Source organism: Desmodus rotundus, chromosome 3, assembly GCF_022682495.2.
Source record: "Desmodus rotundus isolate HL8 chromosome 3, HLdesRot8A.1, whole genome shotgun sequence".
NCBI lineage: Eukaryota > Metazoa > Chordata > Mammalia > Chiroptera > Phyllostomidae > Desmodus > Desmodus rotundus.
Window position 1 is genome coordinate 2,979,337 of NC_071389.1, and position 23,054 is coordinate 3,002,390.

General features: G+C 60.8%; 3 protein-coding genes across 15 annotated transcripts in view; 1 reads left to right on the top strand and 2 right to left on the bottom strand.

Moving 5' to 3' along the window:
• The window catches only part of ESPN (espin), a 30,406-nt gene extending 27,869 nt beyond the window's left edge, over positions 1–2,537 (top strand). For all 3 annotated transcript variants that reach the window (XM_071220829.1, XM_053920985.1, XM_053920986.1), the window contains 3 exons: positions 109–188; positions 284–295; positions 1,617–2,537. In XM_071220829.1, coding sequence (XP_071076930.1) covers positions 109–188; positions 284–295; positions 1,617–1,764 — 240 coding nt within the window. In that variant the 3' untranslated portion in view covers positions 1,765–2,537. The remainder of the gene's footprint in view (positions 1–108; positions 189–283; positions 296–1,616) is intronic.
• A 238-nt stretch (positions 2,538–2,775) lies between these two features.
• TNFRSF25 (TNF receptor superfamily member 25) lies at positions 2,776–7,078 on the bottom strand. 2 transcript variants are annotated; one of them, XM_045190456.2, is made up of 10 exons: positions 6,951–7,078; positions 6,276–6,399; positions 5,974–6,108; positions 5,463–5,630; positions 5,305–5,377; positions 4,604–4,659; positions 4,400–4,507; positions 4,169–4,203; positions 3,557–3,737; positions 2,776–3,375 (listed from the first exon to the last, which is right to left on the bottom strand). In XM_045190456.2, the coding sequence occupies exons 1-10, from the start codon at positions 6,990–6,992 to the stop codon at positions 3,050–3,052; spliced, it is 1,248 nt and encodes a 415-aa protein (XP_045046391.1). In that variant the 5' UTR covers positions 6,993–7,078; the 3' UTR covers positions 2,776–3,049. The 2 variants fall into 2 exon arrangements, with proteins under 2 accessions (XP_045046391.1, XP_045046390.1); XM_045190455.2 differs by having other exon boundaries at positions 4,169–4,206.
• Positions 7,079–7,689: 611 nt separating this feature from the next.
• Positions 7,690–23,054, bottom strand: part of PLEKHG5 (pleckstrin homology and RhoGEF domain containing G5) — a 35,350-nt gene continuing 19,985 nt past the window's right edge. For 4 of the 10 annotated variants that reach the window (XM_053920173.2, XM_053920176.2, XM_053920178.2 and 1 more), the window contains 20 exons: positions 19,133–19,262; positions 18,103–18,205; positions 17,669–17,729; positions 17,219–17,310; positions 16,704–16,840; positions 16,270–16,415; positions 15,635–15,829; positions 15,369–15,557; positions 14,946–15,041; positions 14,227–14,277; positions 13,798–13,947; positions 13,332–13,442; positions 13,052–13,201; positions 12,830–12,967; positions 12,562–12,681; positions 10,280–10,412; positions 10,077–10,192; positions 9,789–9,982; positions 8,508–9,284; positions 7,690–8,225 (listed from right to left, as the gene is read on the bottom strand). In XM_053920173.2, the coding sequence (XP_053776148.1) occupies positions 8,216–8,225; positions 8,508–9,284; positions 9,789–9,982; positions 10,077–10,192; positions 10,280–10,412; positions 12,562–12,681; positions 12,830–12,967; positions 13,052–13,201; positions 13,332–13,442; positions 13,798–13,947; positions 14,227–14,277; positions 14,946–15,041; positions 15,369–15,557; positions 15,635–15,829; positions 16,270–16,415; positions 16,704–16,840; positions 17,219–17,310; positions 17,669–17,729; positions 18,103–18,205; positions 19,133–19,262 (3,099 nt within the window). In that variant the 3' untranslated portion in view covers positions 7,690–8,215. Of the gene's footprint in view, positions 8,226–8,503; positions 9,285–9,788; positions 9,983–10,076; positions 10,193–10,279; positions 10,413–12,561; positions 12,682–12,829; positions 12,968–13,051; positions 13,202–13,331; positions 13,443–13,797; positions 13,948–14,226; positions 14,278–14,945; positions 15,042–15,368; positions 15,558–15,634; positions 15,830–16,269; positions 16,416–16,703; positions 16,841–17,218; positions 17,311–17,668; positions 17,730–18,102; positions 18,206–19,132; positions 19,263–23,054 lie in introns of those variants that run through there. The other 6 variants (XM_053920180.2, XM_053920177.2, XM_053920174.2 and 3 more) reach the window with 3 other exon arrangements.

The following is a 23,054-nucleotide window of genomic DNA, read 5'->3' on the forward strand; positions in this document are numbered from 1 at the left end:
CATCTGTGTCCCCATCTGTGTCCTGCAGGTCCCTGGGTTGGGGTGCACCCCTCCGGGCACCCGCCCCCAGCCCCGGGCTGGCCCTGAAGCTCTGTGCTTGTGTTTCAGGAGGAGGAGGAGGAGGCCCGGCTGGCCAGCATGCCCGCCTGGAGGCGGGACCTCCTTCGGAAGAAGCTGGAAGAGGAGAGGTGAGTTGGGGATCCGACAGATGTGGGGCCTGGCAGGGTGTCTTGATCGTGTCCCTGAGGTGGTGGTGCCAACTAATGTCTCTCTTTCCTTCTAGGGAGCAGAAGCGGTGAGTTCGGGGCTGGGCCCCACCTGCCTCCCCTCCCCACACCCAGTCACCGGCTGGTCCTTTCGCTCCTTTGCCCAGCACCACTTGAGCACATCCCCTTGTCCCTGAGCCCCGTAGCACAGCCTTTCTGCTCCCAATAATGCCACCACCCTTCCCCTATGGCTTCGCCCCTGTCCCCGGAGTCTGCCTCGAAGGCGGTAATGCCCACGCCCCCAGTATCCCAGCCCCCATCTCTCATTAACCTAGACTTTCTGCTCTGCAGCTAACCCAGCGTCCCTATCAATAACCTTGACTGGCTTCCCTCAGACTTAGTCACCACCCCTAGGAATCGAGCCCAGGGCTGCTTGACAGAAATATAATGTGAGTCACATATATAATATTAACCTCCATAGTAGCCCAGGTGGAAAAAGGTACAGGTGAACTCGATTTTCATTGTATATTTTGTATAACCCAGTGTATCAAAATTCAATTATATATTTCAATAATTATAACTTTAATTGAAGTTCTACATTTCAATAGATAATCACATAAAATTATTAATGAGATCTTCCACACGCTTTTAACTCTGAGTCTTGGAGACGCCGTGTGCGTCTCATGCCTGCAACACATCTCAGTTCTAAAATTTCTTTTAAAAAATGCTTTATTTACTTTTTAGAGAGAGGGGAAGGGGGGAGAAAGAGATGGACAGAAACATTGGTTGCCTCTCTCACTTGTCCCCTGCTGGGGACCTGGATCACAACCCAGGCACTGCCCTGACTGGGAATCGAACCAACAACCTTTAGTTCGCAGGCCGGTGCTCAGTCCACTGGGCCGCACCAGCCAGGGCTCAGCCCGGAAATTTCGACTGCTCACCAGCCAGCTTGTCAGCAGGGCCGATCTAGCCCCCATGTTTGAACAGTTTGTCCCTAATTACCCAGCCCCTGTCTCCCAATCACGTGGTCCCCAAGCCCCAATAACTCAGGTCCTAGCCCCCCAAATCCCATCCCCTGCTATCACAACAACCCCTCCTCACCCTCTGCCACACTGTGACCCAGCCCGTTTCCAGTAACACCCCCAGCCTGCAATAACCCCACCACTGCTTCTTGCTCACCCAGCTGCTACATGTGCCCCAGTGACCCCTCTCCTAACCCAGCCCCTGTCCCCAGTCACCTAGCACTTCTGCCCCTGGCATCCACTGCCCTGCCTACCATTCACTAATCCCTCTGTCCTCAGCAATCCAGCCCCTGCCCTCAGTAGCCCAGTCCCTGCCACCCATGAGCCCTCAGGGCGCCTGACCCACCCTGCGCCCTTGACGGCAGTTCTGCCCTCACCTCATCTCTAGTAAGGAGGAGGAGCGACAGAAGCAGGAGGAGATGCAACGGGAAAAAGAGCAATCAGAGAAGCTGCGAACGCTGGGCTACGACGAGACTAAACTGGCGCCCTGGCAGCGACAGATTATCCTGAAGAAAGGGGACATCGCTAAGTACTAGATGCTGCTTTCCTGCCCGCATCCTCGCGAGCTGGGGGGAGGGGGGAGGGGGAAGGCAGCCCCCGCCCCAGCCTGCTGGACGGGACGGAAGGGCTGGGAGCCACGCCGCGCCCCTCCGGTGCTGTAACCCCTCCCTGACCCCCCACTCGGACCCTCGCATCCCCAGCGCTGGACAACGCTGGAGCGCACCCACCGCCGCAGCCGCTGTAGTTACCCCCCAAAAGTGCCCAAGTCGTTGACGCAAAAGATGCTGCTTATTTGCATGCCTATTTACATATATTTGCATGTTCGTTGAATGTCAACGTGTGCAGAGCTCTTCTCAGCCTCGTAGGTGGTGACTTTGTTTTCCTGGGGGATGTGCACCCGGCTGCAGTCCCCTCCCCCGCACCCCGGAACCGCGTCGCTGGCGCATCCGCTGGCGCATCCTGGGCGGAGGCAGGCTCCGGCACTCGGGGACGGGGTTTTCCTCCCTCCCTGACCTAGATATGCGCCCAGCCCGCATTTCCCATCCCCGCCGAGGGCTTCCTCTCAGTCATTTGTTTACCAGAAACGGTGAAAGCTGCCCGTCAGGACCGAGTTGCAGCTCCCGGGGGGGCCCCACCTTCCTCCAGGGAGGAAGTCTGTGCGCTGCCCCAGCCGGCCGCACTCCTCGGACCCTTTCACGGCAGTGGTAGAGTCAGTGGAGGATGAGGGGCCCCGAACCTGTCTCCGACTGCTGCCCCCAGGTCCCCGCGCCCCTGCCGTCTCGCATCCCCATTAAAGATTTCTCAGACGCCTGGGGCTCCCTCACGTTCATTCGCGCCCGCCAGTAGTCGCGGACTTGTCTCCCTCTCCCTCGGGGTAACTGTCACAGCTAAGCGGGAGGGGCAGGCTTGGGCGTAGGGCCACTCTGGTCCCCACCGCGGGTCTCAGATCCTAGGTGGCAAGACCTCCGGCCCTTTAGACGCGCCCCAGGAAACCAAGTGTGGGCCACTTAATACCCCAGCCCCATGGAAACACCAAGCAGCAGGGGTTTTACATAGATTTAATACCACGGCCTCGGCCAGACTCAGGCTGAGAAACAGCTGAGCAATCTCTTGACCCTCCCCTGTCCATGTTCATAGATGCTTCTTTGCCTTAACCAGAACCCAGGGGTCACGGCAGGGTGAGGCCGGCTGGCGCTGCTACGCAGGGCCGTGCCAGAGGCATACATAATAAGTGACATAAAATGTCTACACGCATAAGTAACGGTACTTAGGGCTTCGCCAAGGGCCACCAGAGCCCCGGGTTGGCAGGTGGGCCCTGCGTCACGGGCCGAGCTGCAGACGGCAGCGCAGGTCTTCAGCACAGCCGTCTAGCCCCATGCGCTCCAGGGCCGCGTAGATAGCGCCCAAACCCGCGGGCTGCTGCTGGCGCCACCGCTTCAGCATCTCGTACTGCTGGTCGCGGAAACGGCCAACTTCCACCTCCACGGCCTCAATCTCTGCCTCGCGCAACCCCAGCGTGCGCACGAACTCCTTCCAGCGCCGGGCGGGCACTGCGTCCATCACGTCGTAGAGCTGCGGGCCCAGCTGGAGCGTGGTGGCCGCCGAGCCTGCAGGGGGCGCTGGCGAGCTCTGCGGTGGCAGAGGGCCTGGGGACAGACCAGAGAGCCAGTGGGAACGCGGTCTGCGGCCATGGCCATGGGGCAGGGAGAGCCACCAAGGTAGTTAGCTAGTGGCTGGGAAGTGGGCAAGTGGTGCCTCAGGAAACTACAGTCTGTCATCTCGGACTTCACCTTGGTGTCAAGGCCTCAGGCCACTGAGGTCGCTTACCAATAGCTCTGTTGGGCAGCTGATCCCAGGGCCATGGTAGCTCTGGGCAGCGTGCTTCCTGGGTGTGGAGGGGGCCAGAGGTCCAGCTGTTGCCTTCCAACTGGACGGAGCATACCTTCTCACTGCCGCTGGGTGGCGCCAGAAGGGCGTGGGCTCTGTCTGAGGGTGAGAGGTGGGTGGCCTGGAAGCCAAAAGAGCCGGTAGATCAGCCCTACCTACCCAGCCAGGCCCCTCTGGCTGGAGTCCATGCCCAGCAACACCCCCCACCCCCACCCAGTGCCGCTTCCCCTGGGTGGGCCATGCTCCCTCACTTGGCCCCATGGAAGAGCTATGCCCTCTGCCTGGAGTGCCCTGCCCCGGCCCTCGCCGCACTCAGCTGTTAGCCCCTGTTTGCCTGTGGACCCCATGGACAGAGAGCCGCCTGAGGACAGGCACTGGGCTGCTCTCCTGCACTGATAACTTGGCACATGGCTTTCTTAGGTCGACTCCATGCCAGCCACCGTGCCACGCACCAGGGACCGCGAGTTATAATAAGGCCCAACCTCTTTGCTCCAGAAGGCGGAGGCCTGGGTGCTTGCTCACCACCTTCCAGAACATTCCTAAGATTCTTACCTGCAGGGGGGTCAGGGCCTCCATCCCAGCTCCGTCTGCTGAGAGAGACAAGAGTCTAACCAGCACCCAGGCAGGGCTCCTGGACCTGGGTGCTGGGCCAGCTGCTCGGGTTCCTCTGCACACACACCCCGGAACTCATTCCCTCAGTTTCCCCCTCTGCATCAGGGCTGAGTCTGGGCTACCCATGCTGACCCGAGGCTCCCAGGAGTGTGTGTGCACGCATGCACTTACCGGGAACCATCGACTTGCAGGGCTGGCAGTGGCGGTATGTGTAGGTCAGGGTGGCGCCGAGCAAGAGTGGGACCACCAGGACTGCCAGGAGCACCTGGACCCAGAACACTGAAAGAGCAGCTGGTTGGTGGTGGGCGGCAGCCTCCCCCAACATCCCCTTGGCCCATTCCAGCCCTCCCACTGCATTCCCAGCACACCACCTACTCTGCCTCCAGCCACAGACAGCCGCACAGGGCCCAGGACAGCTCCAGGGGGCGCTCCTGCAAGGGGAAGGGTGGGGCAGGGGGTTAGGGCCTCCAACACAGGAGGAGCTCTCCACAAACGTTCCTGAAGTGCTGCTGAAATGTCACTTGTGTCCCCAGTAACAATATCAACAGCCATGATTTATCGAGCTTCTTCGAGACCAGGCTGAGGGTCACTAGAATGCCCATTCCCTAAGGACCAGCATTCGCCTGTTTCATTCCCTGCTGTATCCCCAGCACCTGGGGCAGTTTCTGGAAATGGCAGATGCTCTGGGGTGGACCTGCTAACATCCCCACGTGCAGATGGGGGAGCCACGTATCAGGGTGGTGAAGTAACTTGTCCAAGACCCTCCAGGGAACAGGTGGCAGCTCCTGAATCTCAGCCCATTTTGAAACTATATCAATGTAATTGATATAGTCACCTCTTATATATAATCAATATAGTCAATTGTCACCTCTGCAGGTGACAAATCGTAAGGTACAGCTGTAAGGATGGCTAAAGAAATCCTTATTGATCTGGTGTCGGTGAATCCAGATTTCTCTTTACCTGTTTGCCTGATGTGGGGCCCACGCACAGTAGAGCCAAGCTCCCCCCTCCCTGCCCCAGACCCCCACCCTGCTCCCAGCCCCCCTTCCCCCTGCCCAGGGCAGCCAGGAAGTTACGTGGGGCAGGACACACAGCTGTTGCCATATTCGTAGAAGCCCGGCAGACAGGACCCGCATTTTGTGCTGGAACCTGTGGTCCAAGATGGTGTGGGTCAGGTGGGAGAGAGGGCGGCAGGGAGGGGTGGGGGTCAATAGCCCACACTGGGGGTACTCACAGGGCACCCGTGTGTGGCGGTGCAGGGCCCCGCAGTCCAGGCACGAGTGGCACTGGAAGAGCAGGCTGCCGACACACTGTGAGAGCAAGCACTCCATGGCCCAGCCCGGCCTGCAGCCACAGCTGCTGTCTGCCACCGCCGAGCAGTTCCTCAGAGCCACTTGGGAGACTGGGGGGCAGTGAGGGGAGACGGGGAGAACAGAGGCAGTTAGGGGCTGAGACCCCCACGGAGAGGCGGGACAGACCCCTGGGGAAGACAGAGACAGGGACAGACCAAAGAGAGGGCAACCCCAAAAGGAAGAGAAGCAAGAGAATCACCGCAGACCAGAGGCTGAAGTGCGCACAAGGATAGGGAGGTCACCAGGAAGAAAGGGCACGGAGGCCTCCTGAGGCAGGATCAGGGTGGAGGGGCCTCACACCCCTGGGGGCCCAAGCCAGGCACTTCCTTCAGAAAGAGCGTGGCCTTGGCCTGTCCTCAGGAGACCCCCTCAGAACACTAGGCAGCCCCTCACGTTGCTCATCACAGGTCTGGCAGCGAGCACAGCTGGTCTCGTGGTGGTTCTCCCTGGCCAGGAAGGTGCCCCGGGGGCACGGGAGGCAGGTGGCATTGCCACAAGGCTTTGTGCAGCGGGCTGCCAGGTACTGTCCTGCGGAACCCAGACCAGGGTCAGAGTCAAAGCCCCCCCCGCTACCTACCTGTGGCTCTTTACTGCTCTCCCAGCCGCCTCATCCCATCCCAGGCCTGCCTGCCACCCCCCTCCCGGTCTGCTCTCACTTCCCCCTCCACACCCCTCCCACCCCTTCAGCCACTCACCTGCTGGGCAGCCCCTGCAACAGAGCAGACCATTCCTCTTCTGAGAGTCATGGGCACAGCCACAGCCAGGGCCGGGGGCACTGCCCTGGCCCCGGGCGCCCAGCAGCAGCAGCAGCAAGAGGGCCTAGGGAACAGGTGCTGCTGGCTGCAGGGTGGCTTCCCCATGTGGGGCTCTCCCTGCCCAGTTTCCCCAACTTCAGATGCCCCAGGATTCTCTCTCAGAGCAGCCCACTGCTCAGGTCCTTGAGCAGAACAGGTGCCCATGTGTTGTTGGGGGGGAGACTCCCTTCCTTCCCCCTATGCCCAGGCTAGGCTTTGGAGAAGTGGAGGGGAGGGCTTCCCCAGCCCCCCTCACACGGTTCCTCTCCACTGGGGCAGAACTGGGTGCCCCCCACCCCTAGGGCTCCTTCAAAGGTGGTGAGGGACTCTGATCTTTCTCTGCCTGGGGCCTCCAGACCCCTTGGGCCCCTGGGAGGGTGTTTCCTCCCAGCAGAAGCGCCCGCCCCAGCTGAGCCTCTAACTAGGTCGGAAGCCAGGAGGGGTGCTGCCCAGTCCCCAGCGAGTCTGGGAGCAAAGATTCAGATATTCACGGGGACCCCCTTCTGTGCCTGCACAGACCCTCCCAGGCCCAGAGGAGGTTTGAGGCTCCCCCCACACACTGGGGTCCCCACTCACCACAGCCAATACCGCAGCACAGCCCCCAAGCTGCTGCTCCATGGCCCCGGCACCGCTCTGTGCCCTCCGATGGCTCAGGCGGCAGGGGCTTCCCCGCTCTGCCCGCCCTGCCCACCGAGGTTCCACCCGGAGCCCAGCCCGTCACCACAGGGCCCGCCCCCGCCACCCCAGTGAACCTGCCTCAGAGGTGGGGTTCAGGGCAGGGCCCAAGGGACCCGGGAAGTGGAGCCTGGAGGCCCAGGACCCGCCCCCAGCACACAGGGACTCACTTGAGGCGGCCAGAGAGCAGCAAGGCACACACAACACAGGGCTGCCTCTGGGTCCCCGTGCCTGAGTTCTCGCCCCAGCCCGGAGGCCACCCCACTGTGCTCATTTCCTCCAGATGAACCTCAGAGCCCGATGGGAGGCCCACCGTGCTCAGGTCCTGTGTGGGTGTGGGACAGGGCCCTCCCCTGGAGGGGAGTTCTAGGGGAGTCCCAGGGAGCCTGACACAGGCCACCCACCCAGCATGAGCTCATGTGCCACCCAGGGCAGGGTCCCCAGAGGCACCACATAGGGCTCCAATGATGGACCTCATGGCTGTGGCAGGGGACACGGTTGACCTCAGGGTGTTGGTCTGGTGACCTCTGCCCCCTAATTCACTCTGCTTCCCAGTCTCTTCCAGCGGTGTCCCATGGCAGGGGGAGGGGGCAGGAGCTCAGTGCATCTGCGTCCCGCAAGGGGTGGGTTCCAAAAGCAAAGGACTCTTCTCAGTGGAGTATATATAAGTCTTTATAAAAGAACGAAAAGCTCAATAAATATGCAACTTTACACAGAGCCCAACCCAAGCCTGGGGTGGTCAGCAGAATGGTTCGGGAGAGAGAGGGAGGCGGGGGAAGTAAATGCCCCATTTGGAGCCAGATGAGGGTGGAGGGGGGCGGTCTGGGAGACCAGCCCAGTGGATCGGAGCTGGTGACTTCGGGCAGGGTGGATGTGGAATCGAGGTGGGCGGGGCGGGGGGGGGGGAGGACGGGTTAGTGAAGTTGGTGACTGTGGGGGGTGGTCCTGAGGGGCACTTCAGCCGGGCCTGGGACTCTGCCGGACCCTCCTCTGTTTCTTTCCCAGCTGGCTAAGTGCAGATCAGCCCAGGGCAGCGGCAAGGGTCCCGCCTAGCACTTTGCTCATGCGTGTGCAAGGCGGCAGCTGGGACAGGGGCCAGCACGCCCCAGGAGGCATGCTGTCTGCTGTCCCGTGCTCCAGCAGCACCCTCAGGGGTCTCATTCTGCTCAGACCTCCCTGCGGGGGAGAGGGGAGACAGTCCTTCCTTGGCTGATGCCACTCACAGGGCCTCTGGCCACCCTCTCCACCCCACTAGAATGCTTAGACCCCTTCACCACTGCTCTCAAAGGACACCCTCACCCTGGGGGTGGGCAGGCCTCAGGGCCCCTCCTCCACCCACAACCCTAGATGCCACCTGCTCCCAGCCACAGTAGTGCCCCCACCCACTCCTGGGGCGCAGTGGCCCCAGGCTAGCACACTGGGACCCCTGCCCTGCCTTGCCCAGGCTGGGCCACTCACGAGGCAGTGAGCGTGGAGTTAAGCAGCAAGGTGGTCCTGATTCGGTAGAGCTGGGCTAGCGTCAGCTTCCTGTGCTGGGCAGAGATCCCCGGAGGGGGCTCGGGCTGGGCCCTGGGTAAGGCCCCTGAGGGCAGGTCTCTGTTCCTCCCCGAGGGTCCTTCAGGCTCCCCAGCCAGATAGGGGGTTCCGCCCTCCGTCTGTGATGGCTGAGAGCCACTGCCAGGGCTTGGTGTGTCCCCGCAAGTCCAGCTGGGCCCAGCCCCCCGCGGGGAGCCCTGAGTCCTAGTGCCAGTGGCTGTGGTGGCCAAGCAGAGTTCCGACAGGCTGCGGCTGGGGGCGGGCGGCGCTCCACGCGTGGTCACCCCCGACAGCAGGTGGAGGAGGCTGGCCTCGGATTTGGACTTGAGCAGGTGGGGCAGATGGGGCAGCAGCTGGACAGGGGTGCGGCGGCGGAGGCGGGGGGAGGGGGAGGGTGAAGGGGCTTGTGGCAACTCTGGGAGCCGGGGCGCTGGCTCCATCACGGGGGCTGGGGTCACAAAATCTCGCAAGGAGGTGGGGGACAGGGTGCCATAGGCAGAGTCTATGGAGCAGGAGCGGCTGTCCCCGGGACCCAGGGGCAGCAGCTCACTGGTAGGCGTGACCGACGAGGCAGTGGTACTGAGAGACGCTTCATCTGACTGGGAGTTGAAGGGGCCACGCTCGAACTCGGGAGAGGACATCGTCTCCCCAGGCTCCACCACCACCATGGCTAGGGTCTCCGTGGAGCCGTCGGAAGCACTGCGGGGCCGGGGTGGGGAAGCGGGGTCGGAGAAAGTGAGCACAGACAGAGGAAGCCTAGCCAGCCCGCTCCAGCCCCATGCTGGGCAATGCAAAGGTCTATGTCTCGGTCCTCCCTGCTCAGAGGCTCAGAGATGGCAAACACGGGGTGTATGCCCCAGATTCCCCGACTCCTGTGCCCACAGCAGACACCAGTAACGGTGTCTGCCACCACCAGAGCCCTTTCCTGCTGGATACAGCCTGAGAGTTCTCAGCTCAGCTCCAGGCAACTACTAGTGAATCAGAGTCAGTAGTCAAGTTGAAAAAGGTTTGCCAGCCCTGACTGGAAGCTGGTGGAAGACAGACCTCGCCCCCGCCCCCGCCCCCGCTGGGTTCACGACATGAAGCCATTCAGACGAAGGGGTCTGAACTAGGCTCTGCCCCTGTCTACGGCCTTGGGGTCAGGAGTCCTGGGCTGGAGCGCATGCCCTGCCCAGCCTGCTGGGTGGTCCTGGGCAAGCATACCAGTGCTGGGAGTCCAGGCTGTTGCTGCTTTTACGCAGGATGGTGGGGGAGCTGGCAGCCGAAGTGCTACTCTCCCCACCTTCCTCCTCCTCCTCATCCTCATCCTCCTCCTGGTCGTCCTCCTCCTCCTCCAGGCTCTGCAGGCGCTGCTGGCTGCCTGGGTGCTCCTGCACTCGCAACTGCTGCAGCTGGTTCTGCAGGTGGTGGCGGGGGTGCAGAGTGACAGAACGGGCTGTGAGCAGCGGCCCCCAGGCCGCCTCGCTCACCCGCACATCACTCTGCCCTCACCTGGGCGTTGTAAATGGAGTCCACCCAGCCTCGGCACAGAGTCTGCCCACTGGCCTGGAACGTGTAGGCCCCCACAGCGCTGTGGAACTCGTTCAGGTAGATGAGGAGGAAGGAGCCTGGTTAGGAAGGGCTCAGCATCAGCTGAGACCACGGGCCCTGCCCATCACAGCCCTGGCCCAGGAGCAGGGACTCGGGCTCCTCACCAGGGTCCCGCAGCTCCCGGCACACGATCTTGTCCACCAGCAGCGGTGGCCTGATGACCTTGGTCCTCTCAGCTTTCTTCACTGCCTTGGTCACCAAGAGCAGGTCCGTGAAGAGGAAGCAGTATACGTCCATCTGAGTGGGGGTAGGGGGAGCAGGAGAGGCCAGGGGTCAAGGCCAGGGTCGTGGGGCCTCAGGCCAGGTCTTGGCCTGTCTGCTGCAACACCCTCTCCGGGCGGAGGCCAGACTTTGTCAAACACCTCCCCCACCCTCCCGCACGGACCTGAGAGTGAAACCAAAATGCAAAGCTGGATCATTTTCCTTCATCAAGTTACATACTTGTGACTTATTTCAATTAAAACTTGACATGAAAGAGTAAAAGGGAGGTAATTTTAAAATCCTGACTCGAAGGCTCTGGGATACGCAGTTCCTCAAGGGTTAACAACATAGCTCAGGAGTGGGGGTCTGGGCTGCCCCTGGGGGGCTCAGGGCCTGTGCCGCCTCCCCGCAACAGGACCCCACAAGGCACCCAGTGGGCAAGACAGTCAGCCCAGGCCGTGCCCCTGTCGCTGTATTTGCAAAGAGCAGACTGCAGGCAAGGCCAGACGGGAAGGGCACGACATGCTCCGTGTGACGAAAGGGAAGAACCTACAACCAAGAACACCCAGCAAGCGCATCATTCAGAATTGAAGGAGACAGCAAGGTTTTCCCTGACAAGCAGAAGCTAAAGGACTTCATCTCTGCTAAACTGCCATTACAAAAAAGGTAGTGGAAAAGAAAAGGCCAAAACTAGCAATAAAATAACATTAAAAAAAATTCTCACTAGTAAAGGCAAGCATATAGTAAAGGTAGTAGACCAACCACTTATATATACTGTATCATATGAAAGCAATTAAAATGGCAATTAACTACACACTTATCAATAATTACTTTACATGTAAAGTGACTAAGCCCCCTATTGAAAAAACGCAGGGCGAATGAATGGCTGAAAAAACGAGACTCGTACACCTGCTGCCTACGAGAGACTCCAGATCGACACTCACAGCCCGACAGGGAAGGGAAGGGAAGGAAAGGATATTCCACGAAAATGGCAACAAGACGGAGAAAGCGGCTGGGGTAGCAATGCTCGTATCAGGCAGAACTGACTTTAAAAGGAAGGCTCTAACCACAGACAAAGAAGGACCCAGTAATCCCACTCCGGGCGCGTATCTGAAGAAAACAAAGCGCTCGTTTAAAAGGACGCTCGCAAAAAATAAATACATAAATAAATAAATAAAAATAAAGGGACACTCGCACCCGCGTTCGCTGCAGTGACGTCCACAGCAGCGGAGACGGGGAAGCGGCCTAGGTGCTCCTCAATAGATGAGTGGATGAAAGCGAAGTGGATGTGTGTGTGTGTGTGCACATGTGCGTGCATTGTGTACACACATGCACTGCAGTGATTACTCAGCCACGAAAAAGAACGAAATCCGCCCTGGCTGGTGTGGCTCAGTGGACTGAGCACGGGCCTGTGAAGCAAAGGGTCACCAGTTCAATTCCCAGCGGGGGCCCCTGCCTGGGTTGCAGGCCAGATCCCCAGTAGGGACAACATGAGAGGCAACCACACATTGCTTCTCTCCCTCTCTTCCTCCCTCCCTTCCCTTCCAAAAATAAAATCTTAAAAAAAAAAAAAAAAAAAAGAAATCTTGCCCCTTGTAACAACACGAATGGACCTAGAGTATATTATGCTACGTAAAATAAGTCAGAGACAAAACGCTGTAGCGTTTCGCATACGTGTGGAATCGAAACAACTAAACAAATGAACAAACGAAGCCAACAGACCCACAGACACGGAGAACCGACCGCGGCGGTGGGGGTGTGGGTGAAAAGGCGAGGGGAGTAGGAGGCGTGAACCACGGCTGCGACAGGAGTAAGTGGCAGGCACATGACGCGCAGCACGGGGAGCACAGTCGCTAACGTCACAACGCTGTATGGTGGGCCTTCTGTGGTGATCACCTTGTCCCACTGTGTTACACACTTTTAATATCGTGCGGCACCTTAACTATACTTTAATTAAAAAGAGCATTACATTCCAGAATGGAGGAAAAAAGGGTAAACTGCAGGCAGGTAATGATCTCTCATAGGACCTCAAGGTCACTAGTTCTCAAATCACCCCCCCACACTGGCTGGGCAGCTGAGTACCACTGATCCCATCCAGGAGGAGCCCTGGACAGGGTGGTCCAAACCCGTGGCGCTCCAATGGGTGGGGCAGTGGCCCTGGGTATGGGCTATCCCCCAGAGTCACCTTGCTGTCCTTCCCCTCCTTCATCCGCAGGCTCCCCTCCAACAGCAGCTGACGGGTCTCCTCGGGGGAGGCACCAGGGATGGGCGCTGTCAGGTCCAGATGCAGAAACTCCTTCAGGAGCTATGGGGCAGGGGGGTTGGGAATGCAGGTGTGGGAGAAGTCAGGGGCTGACCTTCCATTCAGCTAGAAGTCCTCACGTGGGACTCCAGCATAGCGCCGGCCTACCAGTCTGGCCCGCCCTCCCTTTGAGCTGGGCCAGGCTGCCCACCTTGTCCACTTCGTCGTTGCTGCCCTCCACCACCTCGTATGCGTCGATGCGGCTCACCACGGCCGCCAGCCGCTGCCGCTCCTGTCGCTGTCGCATGCACGTGTTCACCTGGTGGATGAAGCGCTCCACAGAGCTGATCTGGGGAGCAGACAATGGCTGGTTCAGGCCCAGCGCCAAGGACGGGTGGCGAGCCACAGAGGGAGCCCTGCCCGCCCTGGTTACCATGGTGATGACGGCCTCCTTGGCTCGGGGCTCCTCCGTCTTCCTCAGCACTGACTTGAGCAACAGCGGGTACTTGGTGAGCCGCTGGTGGGGCTTGGCCAGCATGTCACTCAGCTTCAGCCGCTGGCACTGCTGATGCTTCTCCGCCCACTGTGGCAGGAGGAACAGTGGGGGTGGGGCTCAGGGCAGGCCACGCCTACCACCGGCGCCCACGCACCTGCAGCCAAGGTGGGCGCGGGGTCCTGCACCCTTGCCCATCAGCCCGCTCCCTCGCCCTCACCGTGACATAGGCCCGAAAGAGGTCGTTGTCACGCAGCAGGCCACGCATGTACTCCATGCAGCCTTCTTCCTCCATGCAGTACCGGATATAGGGTTTGAAGAGGGAACCGAACTGGCGCAGGGAGAAAGAAACACCATTACCTGGCTCTCCCTGAGGGCTGGGCCCTGCTCAAGCTCTTCCTGACTGTACTTTTGCGACCACCCCAGCGGGTGGCAAGCTTATGATCCCTGTTTTCTATATGAAGAAACCAAGCCTTGGCGAGAGTGACCACACTAGGCCAGGTAGCAGGGGGTAGACGGCCACAGGGGTAGATGGTAAACCTGGGTGACTCTGAACTCCTTGCCTCTGACCGCTAGGGGTCGTGCGGAGCCACTGGTTCAAGGGAGGTTGGGGTGTCAGGCAGATGGGATCGGCCCCCCAGCCCTGCCCCCGTGTCACCCACTTCTGTGCCCGGCCCGGGCCATACCATCTTGAAACCTTTGAAGAAGTCCCCGGGCTGCAGCAGCGCCCGCGTGCGCCGTGCCTTCTCCAGCACCGGCGCCATCACACTGGTCCACAGACTGCGGTGCAGACGGGCGATCTCCGGGATGTTGCTGAACAGCCGCTCCGCATCCACCTGGGGGCCGGGAGGAGCGCTCGGTCCAGCCCCTCGCCTACCATACCCATTAACCCCGCCCCTGTGTGTCCCACCCCATCAACCCCACACCTTTCCCCCTGCTCCCTGATACCAGGCTCTGCCCCAGGCCTACTCCACCAGTTGGTCCCGCCCTCTTCCGGCCCCGCCCCATCCTTCTCCGCCCTTACTTAAGCCCCTCCCCTATTCCCCGACCCTCCAGACCCCCAAACCCAAGTCCACTCCTCCTGGTACCCTCCCCGCCCCCAGGCCCAGCCGCACCTCACACAGTAGCCCTGACTCTTGCAGGTTCAGGAGGCAGCACAGGAACAGCTGTGGGGGTAGGAGGGACGCTGCAGCTTAGGGGGGTGGTCCCGGTCCTGACGCCCTACCCAGATTCTTAGGCTCCCCTCTACCCCTTAATCTCCCAGGAGGCCCTGAGGTACCCTGGGACAGAAGGGGTTCACCGTTTGAGAAAAGGCCCAATCCTCATGGCCCACCACAGGGTCACCTGGCCCAGGGCTCACAGGGACCCAAGCTTGCAGCCTAAGCCTGGGACACTCTCCTCCACCCCTGGCCTGGCTCAGCCTCTGAGTTTCAGCTCGGAGGGTGCCTTCCTTGAACCCCCGAGCCCAGGGCAGGTGATCCCCCCAGGTCGAAGTCCCTACATACACACTCCCCAGCGCCTACCCACGCTGTCTCCACATCTAGGGTGTGGGCTGCTGGGCACCTGCACCCCGCAGGTGTTCAGGGATACCCGCTGAATGAGTGAGTCAAAGAATGAGGCCTGTGTTAGTTCAGCCCCACCCACCAAACCGCCAGGAAGCCCTCTCCTTCGTGCCCCAGCTGTGGGAACCACCTCCTGCCCAGGGCGCGGCTTTCCTTCCCCTTTGCGGCCTGGCACCTGATCCTTCTGCAAAGGCCCACGCTCTGCTCGGGGGCACCCAGAGGAGGCCGGGGAGGCAGATGGGATGGCTCTGGGCCCTGCGGCCCATACTCACGTTAGTGATCACCCGCAGTTTCTTAATGTAGGAGGCCTCAGTGTGCAGGAGCTCCCACACTGCCTCCTGCTGGTGGCACTGCCTCCGGGTCAGCTTCTGCAGGAAGGGCAGGGGGTGGCCAGGAGCAGGAGTGTGCAGGCACAGCCAGGGAGGGGAAGGGAGAGCAACCTCGTATGGAACTTCCTTCCGCCCATGCAGACATGGAGGTCCCTGAGTTCTGAGCCCTCCTCTGCCACTAAGACATCTAAATGGCAGTTTCACCTTGCCTCAGTTTCCCCAGAGTGGGTTAACGATGACAACAGCCTGACAGGGCTGTCCTGTGGTACATCCTGTCCCTGGGTCCACAGAAGGGCCCCACCAAGTAGGGGGATAATGTCCCTCTTTCCCCAGGAGAGGGAGGAGGAGGGTTGTGGCGGCACCCACCTCATGTCCGTCAATGAGCTCCCGCCAGCTGTCCTCCAGCCACAGGCCGGCGTCATCCTCATCCTCTTCCTCATCCCCCTCCTCCTCCCATGAGTCATGGTCAAAGCGCAGCCTCCGGGGCAGCCTGGGCAGCCCAAAGAGGCCATAGGTGTGCAGCTTGCTCTCCAGCTGCTCCATCTTGTCTACTTCCTGGAAGGAGACCAGGGTCAGGGTCAGGGGTCAAGGCCAGCCCGCTGCCCCGACCCAGGGCCCACAGGACCACATACCCGGCCGAAGGTGCTGGTGCTAGGGCCATAGCTGAAGAAGCCGCTGAAGCGGCTGGCAGCCCGGTTCTTCCAGCTGTCGTTGCCACCACTGCTGCTGCTGGGCAGCGAGCAGCTAGAAGGCGTGGGGGAATCCTGCCCAGGGATGCTCGCCTCCCCTAGGAACTCTGACATGTTCTTTCGTCGGCGGCCAGGGGCCTGGGCAGGGAGGGGCAGTCAAGGCCAGCCCCACCCTGGCCCCCACAACCCCATGCAGCCACAAGCCAGAGCATGTGGGGAGAAAGACAGTCATACACACAAACACACACTCAGATGTGCTTAAAGCACAGCCCCAAAGGGACCCACAACACACTCACACACAGCCAGTACACGGGAAGTCCAGCTCCCCACCCAGCATCTGTTGGGATACACACACACACACACACACACACACACACACACACAAGCATGCTCTCTGGGCACCAGCAGACTCTCAGAGACAGACCCATCACCCTAGTTCCAGCGAGGGCCCCCTGCTCTCAGAGACAGCCCCATTTTCCAGAATGGGATATTAAAGCCCCAAGAGGAAGCAACAAGGGGCCCAGCTGACTTCGAGCAGCCCTGCTGACCCCCAGCCCTGACACAGCCCTCCTCCTCACCAGGATGTCCAGGCTCTCCCGGCGGCTCTGTGGGTCCATGCGCTCCAGGGCCGGGGGCCCGGCCCCCGCTGGCCGCAGGATTGGCAGGCTCAGGGACTTGGAGTCCTTCACTCCCTGCTCCACCTTCCCCTCGTCCCCTGGCTTGGCTAGGGCAGCATCAGGGGGCAAGGACAGGTCCTCAACATCCAGGTCCAGAGGGGGAGGGGGCCCGGCCCTTTCTCCCTCAAGGGTCCAACCCAAGGCCTAGCTGCCCTCCCCTGAAACTCCACCCTGCCAGCACTGGCCAACACCCACCACCACCCAGGAGAGACACCTGTATGGTAATGAGCTTGCTCAAGGCCATGGCCAATGGGAACCTGAGCCTGGGGAGAAGCATTCATCTCCAGGAGGCCCAGCCAGGCCCCAGCCACTCTCCAGCCCAGCCCGCTGCTCACCTTTGACCCGCAGGTAGTGTCCCCCGAACCTGTAGGCCTCAAAGGTCAGGGACAGGGGTGTGTTGGACTGGTCCAGGTAGATGTCCGCTTTGCCCAGTGCGATGCCCTTCCTTTCAAATATGGGCAACAGCACCTCCCTGCCCCAGGACGGCAGCTGTGTCTGTCAGGGGTCAGTCACACAAACCCCCACCCTAGCCCCAGCCCCAGCTCCACCCTTGGGGTCCCTCACACATGCACACACACATGTCCTGCATGTGCTTACACACATTCCTGTCACACAAGAGGGCAGACACTGTCACAGGCCGGTCCACTCCCAGGGACAGGGCCACGCAGGCAGGGCACAGAGGCCCCGTCACCTGTTCCCTCACGCTAACGTTCACCCCGCAAGGGTCTGCCCATGGTGGGGGGGTGGAGGGGGGCGCACGCTCACAGACTACTGCACGGACACCACACTCCTCTCTGCCGGGGCTACACCCGCTCACAGCCCACTCCCACAGTCGCCCCACCGAGCCTACCCCAGCGACTTCTTCTTCATGGCGGGCACGATCTCCGTCTCAATGTCCACATTCAGGTCAAACTTCAGGGTGAAGCACTCCTTGCTTGGGTCCTGAGAGGACATGAGTCTCAGCTTCTGCACCCCTGTCCCCACGCTCCCCACCCCTGGGTCCAGAACGGGAGCCCCAGCAGGGGAGGCAGTGCAGGGGCTCGCCAGCCCAGCTCTGCCCCAGGCAGGCTGCCAGTGTCCCTCCTGCCTGAGGAAGGAGCTTCTGGAGTGTCCTGTCCCCCACACCTGGCTAAGGTGGGCAGTGCTGGGCTGCAGGGCAGGGTAGTGAGGCAGGGACACACCGGGCCCCGCCACCAGTCCTGGAGCTCAGAGCAGGCAGGCCCAGCTTCAGGCATGGGAAGGAAAGGGCCTGGCAGAGGCGGAGGCTGTGCGGCCCCTCTGCCAGCCCTGGGCTCCTTACGTCTGTGTGTCTCCTCCTGGCTTTCTTCTTGGAGAGTTTCAGGCCTGTGCTCTTCCGGTCCCTGCAGGGAAGCCAGGGAGGTCAGAGGTTGGAGACACTCTGGTTCCTCACCAGGGTGTGTTGTGAGTGGGCTGTGGCTGGCTACCCACACCTCAGTCACCCCAGACGACCAGGGAACTCAGGAGCAGTCAGACAGGCCAGGGCCCACGAAGGAGATGTGCGCCCTCTGGTGGCCCACACAGGGCTCACACCCAGTGCTACCTGGTCAGGTGAAGCCCTGGAGGCTGGCCCACGCTAGGTGGCCTCCTGCAGGAAGCCAGCAGCCCCAGGGACAGGGAGGGGTCTCCAACCAGCTCTTTTGAAGCCTCTGCTGCCTGGATCTTTGATCTTGGGCCCCCTCAGGTGTCTTCTCTGCCCACCTACCCGTCACCTACCCTTTGCCATCCACCGGGCTTTCCTCCTCCTCCTCCAAGTCCACTGCAGGGCTGGTGCGTGGAGGGCATGATCGGGTGGACACGTTCCGCGCCAGGACAGAGCCTTTGGAGTAGAGTGGGAGGGGGTCGTGCCTGCTCCCTCCCGGGCCCCTCCCCAGCCTTCCAGCCTGGCCACCTCTAGAGGGACCACTGCCTGCTACTGACCCTCCCCCCCCCTGCCCCCGCCCTGAGCTAGCCAGGGCCCTTTGGTTCTGTGAGGAGAGGGGCTTGGTCACTGCTTATCGTCCATCCACACCCTGACTCCAAACCACACGAGGGCCCCAAGAAGACACTGCAGGTGATGCCACACTTTCAATCCCAGTCCACCTGCAGCCTCTGCTTACCCTTCTGTGAACTAGGGTAGGAAACCGGCCTCTGGATTGTTGCTGGAAGCCCATGGCTCTTTCTCCTGGGCCTCCCCTCCCCCACCCCTGTGACCATACCCAAAGTCCCCGGAGGCCCTGGTAGAGGGGCAGAGTCTCTTGTGCCTCGGACGCCTGAGAAAGGAGACAAAGGGCTGGCACCCCAGCACAGCCAGTTGACGGTGGGCCTGGGCCAGGTCCCTGTTCAGCAGGAGGGGTTTCTTGTTTCCTGCTACAAGTTCCTCTGACCTGCCCCCCTACTCCACCCCCACCCCCTCTACTTCTGGCTGGAGGACTGGCCCACAAGTCCCCTGACCGAGGACAAGAAGAAAGGGACCTTCTCCAGGCTGGCCCCCGTCCAGGGGCAGGGCAGCGGTGGGAGGTGCAGACCCAGCACCGGGGAGAGACAGGTCTGCTCCCGAGATGGGGCACAATCCCCGTCCTTTTCTCTGTGAGAGAACTTGTGGGACAAAGGGACTGAAACGTACTTGTGTTTCGTTTACAGTCCACTCTTGTCCTTCTCATGGTCCCGTCACGGCTCCGACAGTTACCGAGACTCTGAGCCCCCAGACAGGGGACCTGGAGCGACCCCCCCAGGGACCAGGCTGGGTGCCCCGACCCGTGCTTACCTTGGGGGGGCAGGTCGAAGCGGACGTGCCCGTCATAGTGCATGGTGCTGTGGAACTTGCTGTCACAGGCCTCGCAGAGGTTGAGAGGTCCCCGGTGGTGCAGCTGCTGGCAACCTGCGTGGTGGCATACCTGTGCCGCGAGGGGCAGGAGGTGCGCTGGGCAGGGCCCCCTCCAGCTCCTGGCCCCTCCCAAGGGGCTGCTCCCCACTTCCAACCATCCTTCCCCAACGGGGGCCACATGCTAAGTAATCCACTCAATGAGTGTTTTGCAAGCGCTGCTCTGTCCTTCCAGAGGGCGGCAGGGAAAAGCAAAGCCCTGCCCAGCAACGCAGTGCCAAGGGGCAGTAAGTGGCCACAGGGCAGATGCCACCAGGGCCTCTTCCTGGAGTATGGGCAGGAAGGGCACCCAAATGAAGCTCGGGGCTGCCTTTCAGTTTGACCCACACACTGTTTCAACCAGAATGGCCCTCCCACCGGCCACTCGGAGCCTCTGCCCTTGGTTCTGTGACCTGTCTGGCTGCGGCACAGCCAACTCTGCCCGGGCTCCTGAGTCAGGTGGGGAGGAGGCACAGAGGCATGGGGGACAGGTGTCGGTGTCTGGGTTCCCGCACGGTGTCCATGCAGCCGCCTGGTGATGTGGTCCCTGATTTACCTCATCACCCGGGCCCATACCCCCTCCCCATGGCCACACGCGACTTTCCTATCTTTTCCTCCAATGTACCATGGCTCACCCCGAACACTCTCCCCACAACTCTGCTTCCTACTTTTTGAGGGAAACAGAAGCCATCAGAGGCCAAGGGTCCATGATCCCCCACCCACCTGCCCTGGGTTGTGGGGGGCTTGGTCCGGCTCCAACCCGAGGCCAGCCTTCCCCCTGAGATCCGCACCCCTGTGGCCATGGTGGGGGACAGGACTCGGCATTCGCCCTCTCCTCCGTCCTCAGGTTGCCCCTCCCATCCCACACCCACCTGTCCCCCCTCCATCTCAGCTGCACTCCATCTCCCTCCTTCCTCTACAGCAGGGGTCTCCAACCCCCAGACCACCGATTGGTAGCGGTCCGGGCCTATTAGGAACCAGGCTGCACAGCAGGAGGGGACCTTGAATGGAATGTGCTTGAATCACCCCCAAAACCATCCCCTCCTTCCCCCTGGTCCGTGGAAAAATTGTCTTCCACAAAACTGATCTCCGGTGCCCAAAAGGTAGGGGGCCGCTGCTGTAGACCTAAGCTCCTGACCCAGGCCTCCACTCTCACCACCTCCCAGTCTCTCCTCTCATCTCTGCTTCCCAGCTCCATGTTTTAAAGTATCTCAAACCTACAGAACACTGTAGACTAGCACGATGACATCCATGCCCCCTTCCTGCTTCCCTGCTTGTTCGCATTTCACCACACCGGCTCTCAGGTCCCCCGCCCCTGGCGCAGAAATCCGGATGTCACCCAGGAGTGCGAGCGTTCTACACAACCCAATGCCCTCGCCACTCCCTGCACACGGCGTCCATTCCAGGAAGAGCCCACCTCTGCATTTTCCCAGCCGTGCAAGTCGATGTTTTCCCCATTCAGAAGCCAATCAAGGTCCGCATTTGGCTGTGTCTGGGTATTCCTTTAAGGATAAATGCCCTGATACTTTTTTTTGGTCTTCTGTGACACTGAGAGTTTTGACGTGTCCAAGCCAGTGGTCTGGCAGAAAGCCCTTCCAGGTGGACTTGTCTGGAAGACCGCAGGCATGGTGGGCTGAGCCTCTGGGCAGGGACACAGAGAGCTGTGTGACTTCTGTGCGCGCACAATGGCAGGTCACTTGAGGACCTTGCCGTCCTTTGCAAAACCCCCTTTGCTCTGTGTAATGAGTAAGTCATCCGTGGGGGGGCACGCCGAGCAGTCCTGTACCCCGGCAGTCCCACGCTCTGGGGCAGCAGCATTCATTCCAGGCTCCTGCCTGGGCAGGCTGTCACCGCGACGCCTGGCCTGGGCAATTTCCAGCTCTCCCAACCTCTCTCGGACCCTCTTCCTCAAGCCTGTGCCCCCACCTGGCACACCAAACTCACTCTTCTCAGGCCCCCGTGGCCTCCCCGCATCTAAGTCCACTGTCTGTTCCCACAGGACCCGGCACCTGCCATCGGTGGTCTCTCTGTCCCCAGGACCCACGCTCTGTGGGCCCGCCTCTCAACTTCCACACTCACCCTCCCGTGACTCGGCTGGTCTCAGGACTGGGAACACCTTCCACGTGCTGAGGGCTCCCAGAGTTAAATCTCCAGGCAGCCCCTCCACCCAAAGACCAGACTGACCTCCTGCCTCCTCCCCCAGATTCCAATGAGCATCCCAAACGTAAAACATCCGCACGTGGACTCCCAGCTTCTCCAGGCATCTCCAACCAGCTCCATCATCCCAGGGCCTCCTGGGTATGTGTTAGGGGTTGCGTGTGTCCCGCACAAAGACAGGTTCAGTCCTAACTCCCAAAACCTCAGCATGTGACCTTGTCTGGAAATAGGGTCTGGCAGAGGTCATTAGTGAAGATGAGATCGCACCGGAGTCTGTAATCACAGAGACTGTGGAGTAACCACATGACTAGTGGCCGCATATGAAGAGGCAGAGACATGGAGACATGGGGAAAAGGGAGTGACGCATCTGCAAGCCAAGGAGCCCTGGGGCCTGGAGGAGCGGGAAGAGGCCGGCACTGGCCCCCAGAGCTGTGAGGATAAACCTCCGCTCCAAAGCCGCCCAGCTGGAGTCAGTTTGTGCCGGCAGCCCTGGGAAACTCAAACATCAGGACAAAAACCCTGGGGTCACTTCCCATCTTTCCGTTACACCCCCGCCCAGTCGGTCCCCAAATTCCCCACCTGTACTATCTGTAGCCTCAACCAGGCTGAGCCGCGTTCTCCCGCCGGCACTGCCCCCCCACCTCTGCTGGATTTCAACAACGGTCTCCTCACCGGCTCCCTGTTTCTACCCCACCCTCCAGTTTGCTCTCCGTGAGACCAGAGTGGACCCTGTTCAAACAGGAGGCACAGGTGCCCACTCGGAGCCTGCAGAGGCTTCCCTGTCACTGGAGCATGCAGACTTGCTGGGCCCCGTGCTGCCCGCCCATCCCGGCTCACTCTGGTCCTCCACCTTGTCAGGCACAGCCCCGCCTGAAGGACGGGCTGCCTCCCACCCTGCAGGTCTCTACCCCAAAGTTGCCTGACTTCTCGCCCTTCTAACCTTTCAGCTCCTCCCACCCCTCCCTCTCCGTGGCGCTCCCACCATCCAACACCTGCGTGTTTCACACGGTCGCCTCCACACCCTGTCCGCCCTGCAAGGATCCCACGCGCTGCCCTACCTGCAGTCCTGCCCACTCAACAAACACTTTTTTATTGTCAGCAATGGAGGACCGCTGAAGAGTGTTTGGCCGGGGAGACCTCGATCAGAAATTTTCAAGATGACAGGGTGAGGTCAGCCTGGACAATAGGGGACGTGGCCGAAGGCAGGAAGCGGCGAAAAGGTCTGATCCACACGTATGATGTGGTCACCTGTGTGCCCAGGGCTGCACTAGGGACTGACTCCTCACTTCAGGAAGCAGGGATTCTGATTGCCCCTGTTTTACAGAAGAGGACAGCAAAGCTCAGAGAGGTTAAGTAGCTTGTCTAAGGTCACACAGCCAGTGGAGCCAGGACTGAGCCCAGCGTGTATAGCTCTAGATGGCAGATTTCCACCATATTCACGCCATGTCTTGGGGGCCTGGGAACAGAGCACCCAGTGGGGGAGGCGGGTCTGGTTGGCCCTGGGCTGTGGAGACAATAGGAAATCAGTGGTAGTTTGGCTCCTGAGCCCCTGCACTCCTCTGTTGAACAGAAAAGTGGCAGGCTGAGGGGGACACTTGCTCTCAGGGGACTGAGCCCTGGACGGGAAGCTGTAGACATGATGGCCCAGACTCCCCATGGCAGCCTGAGC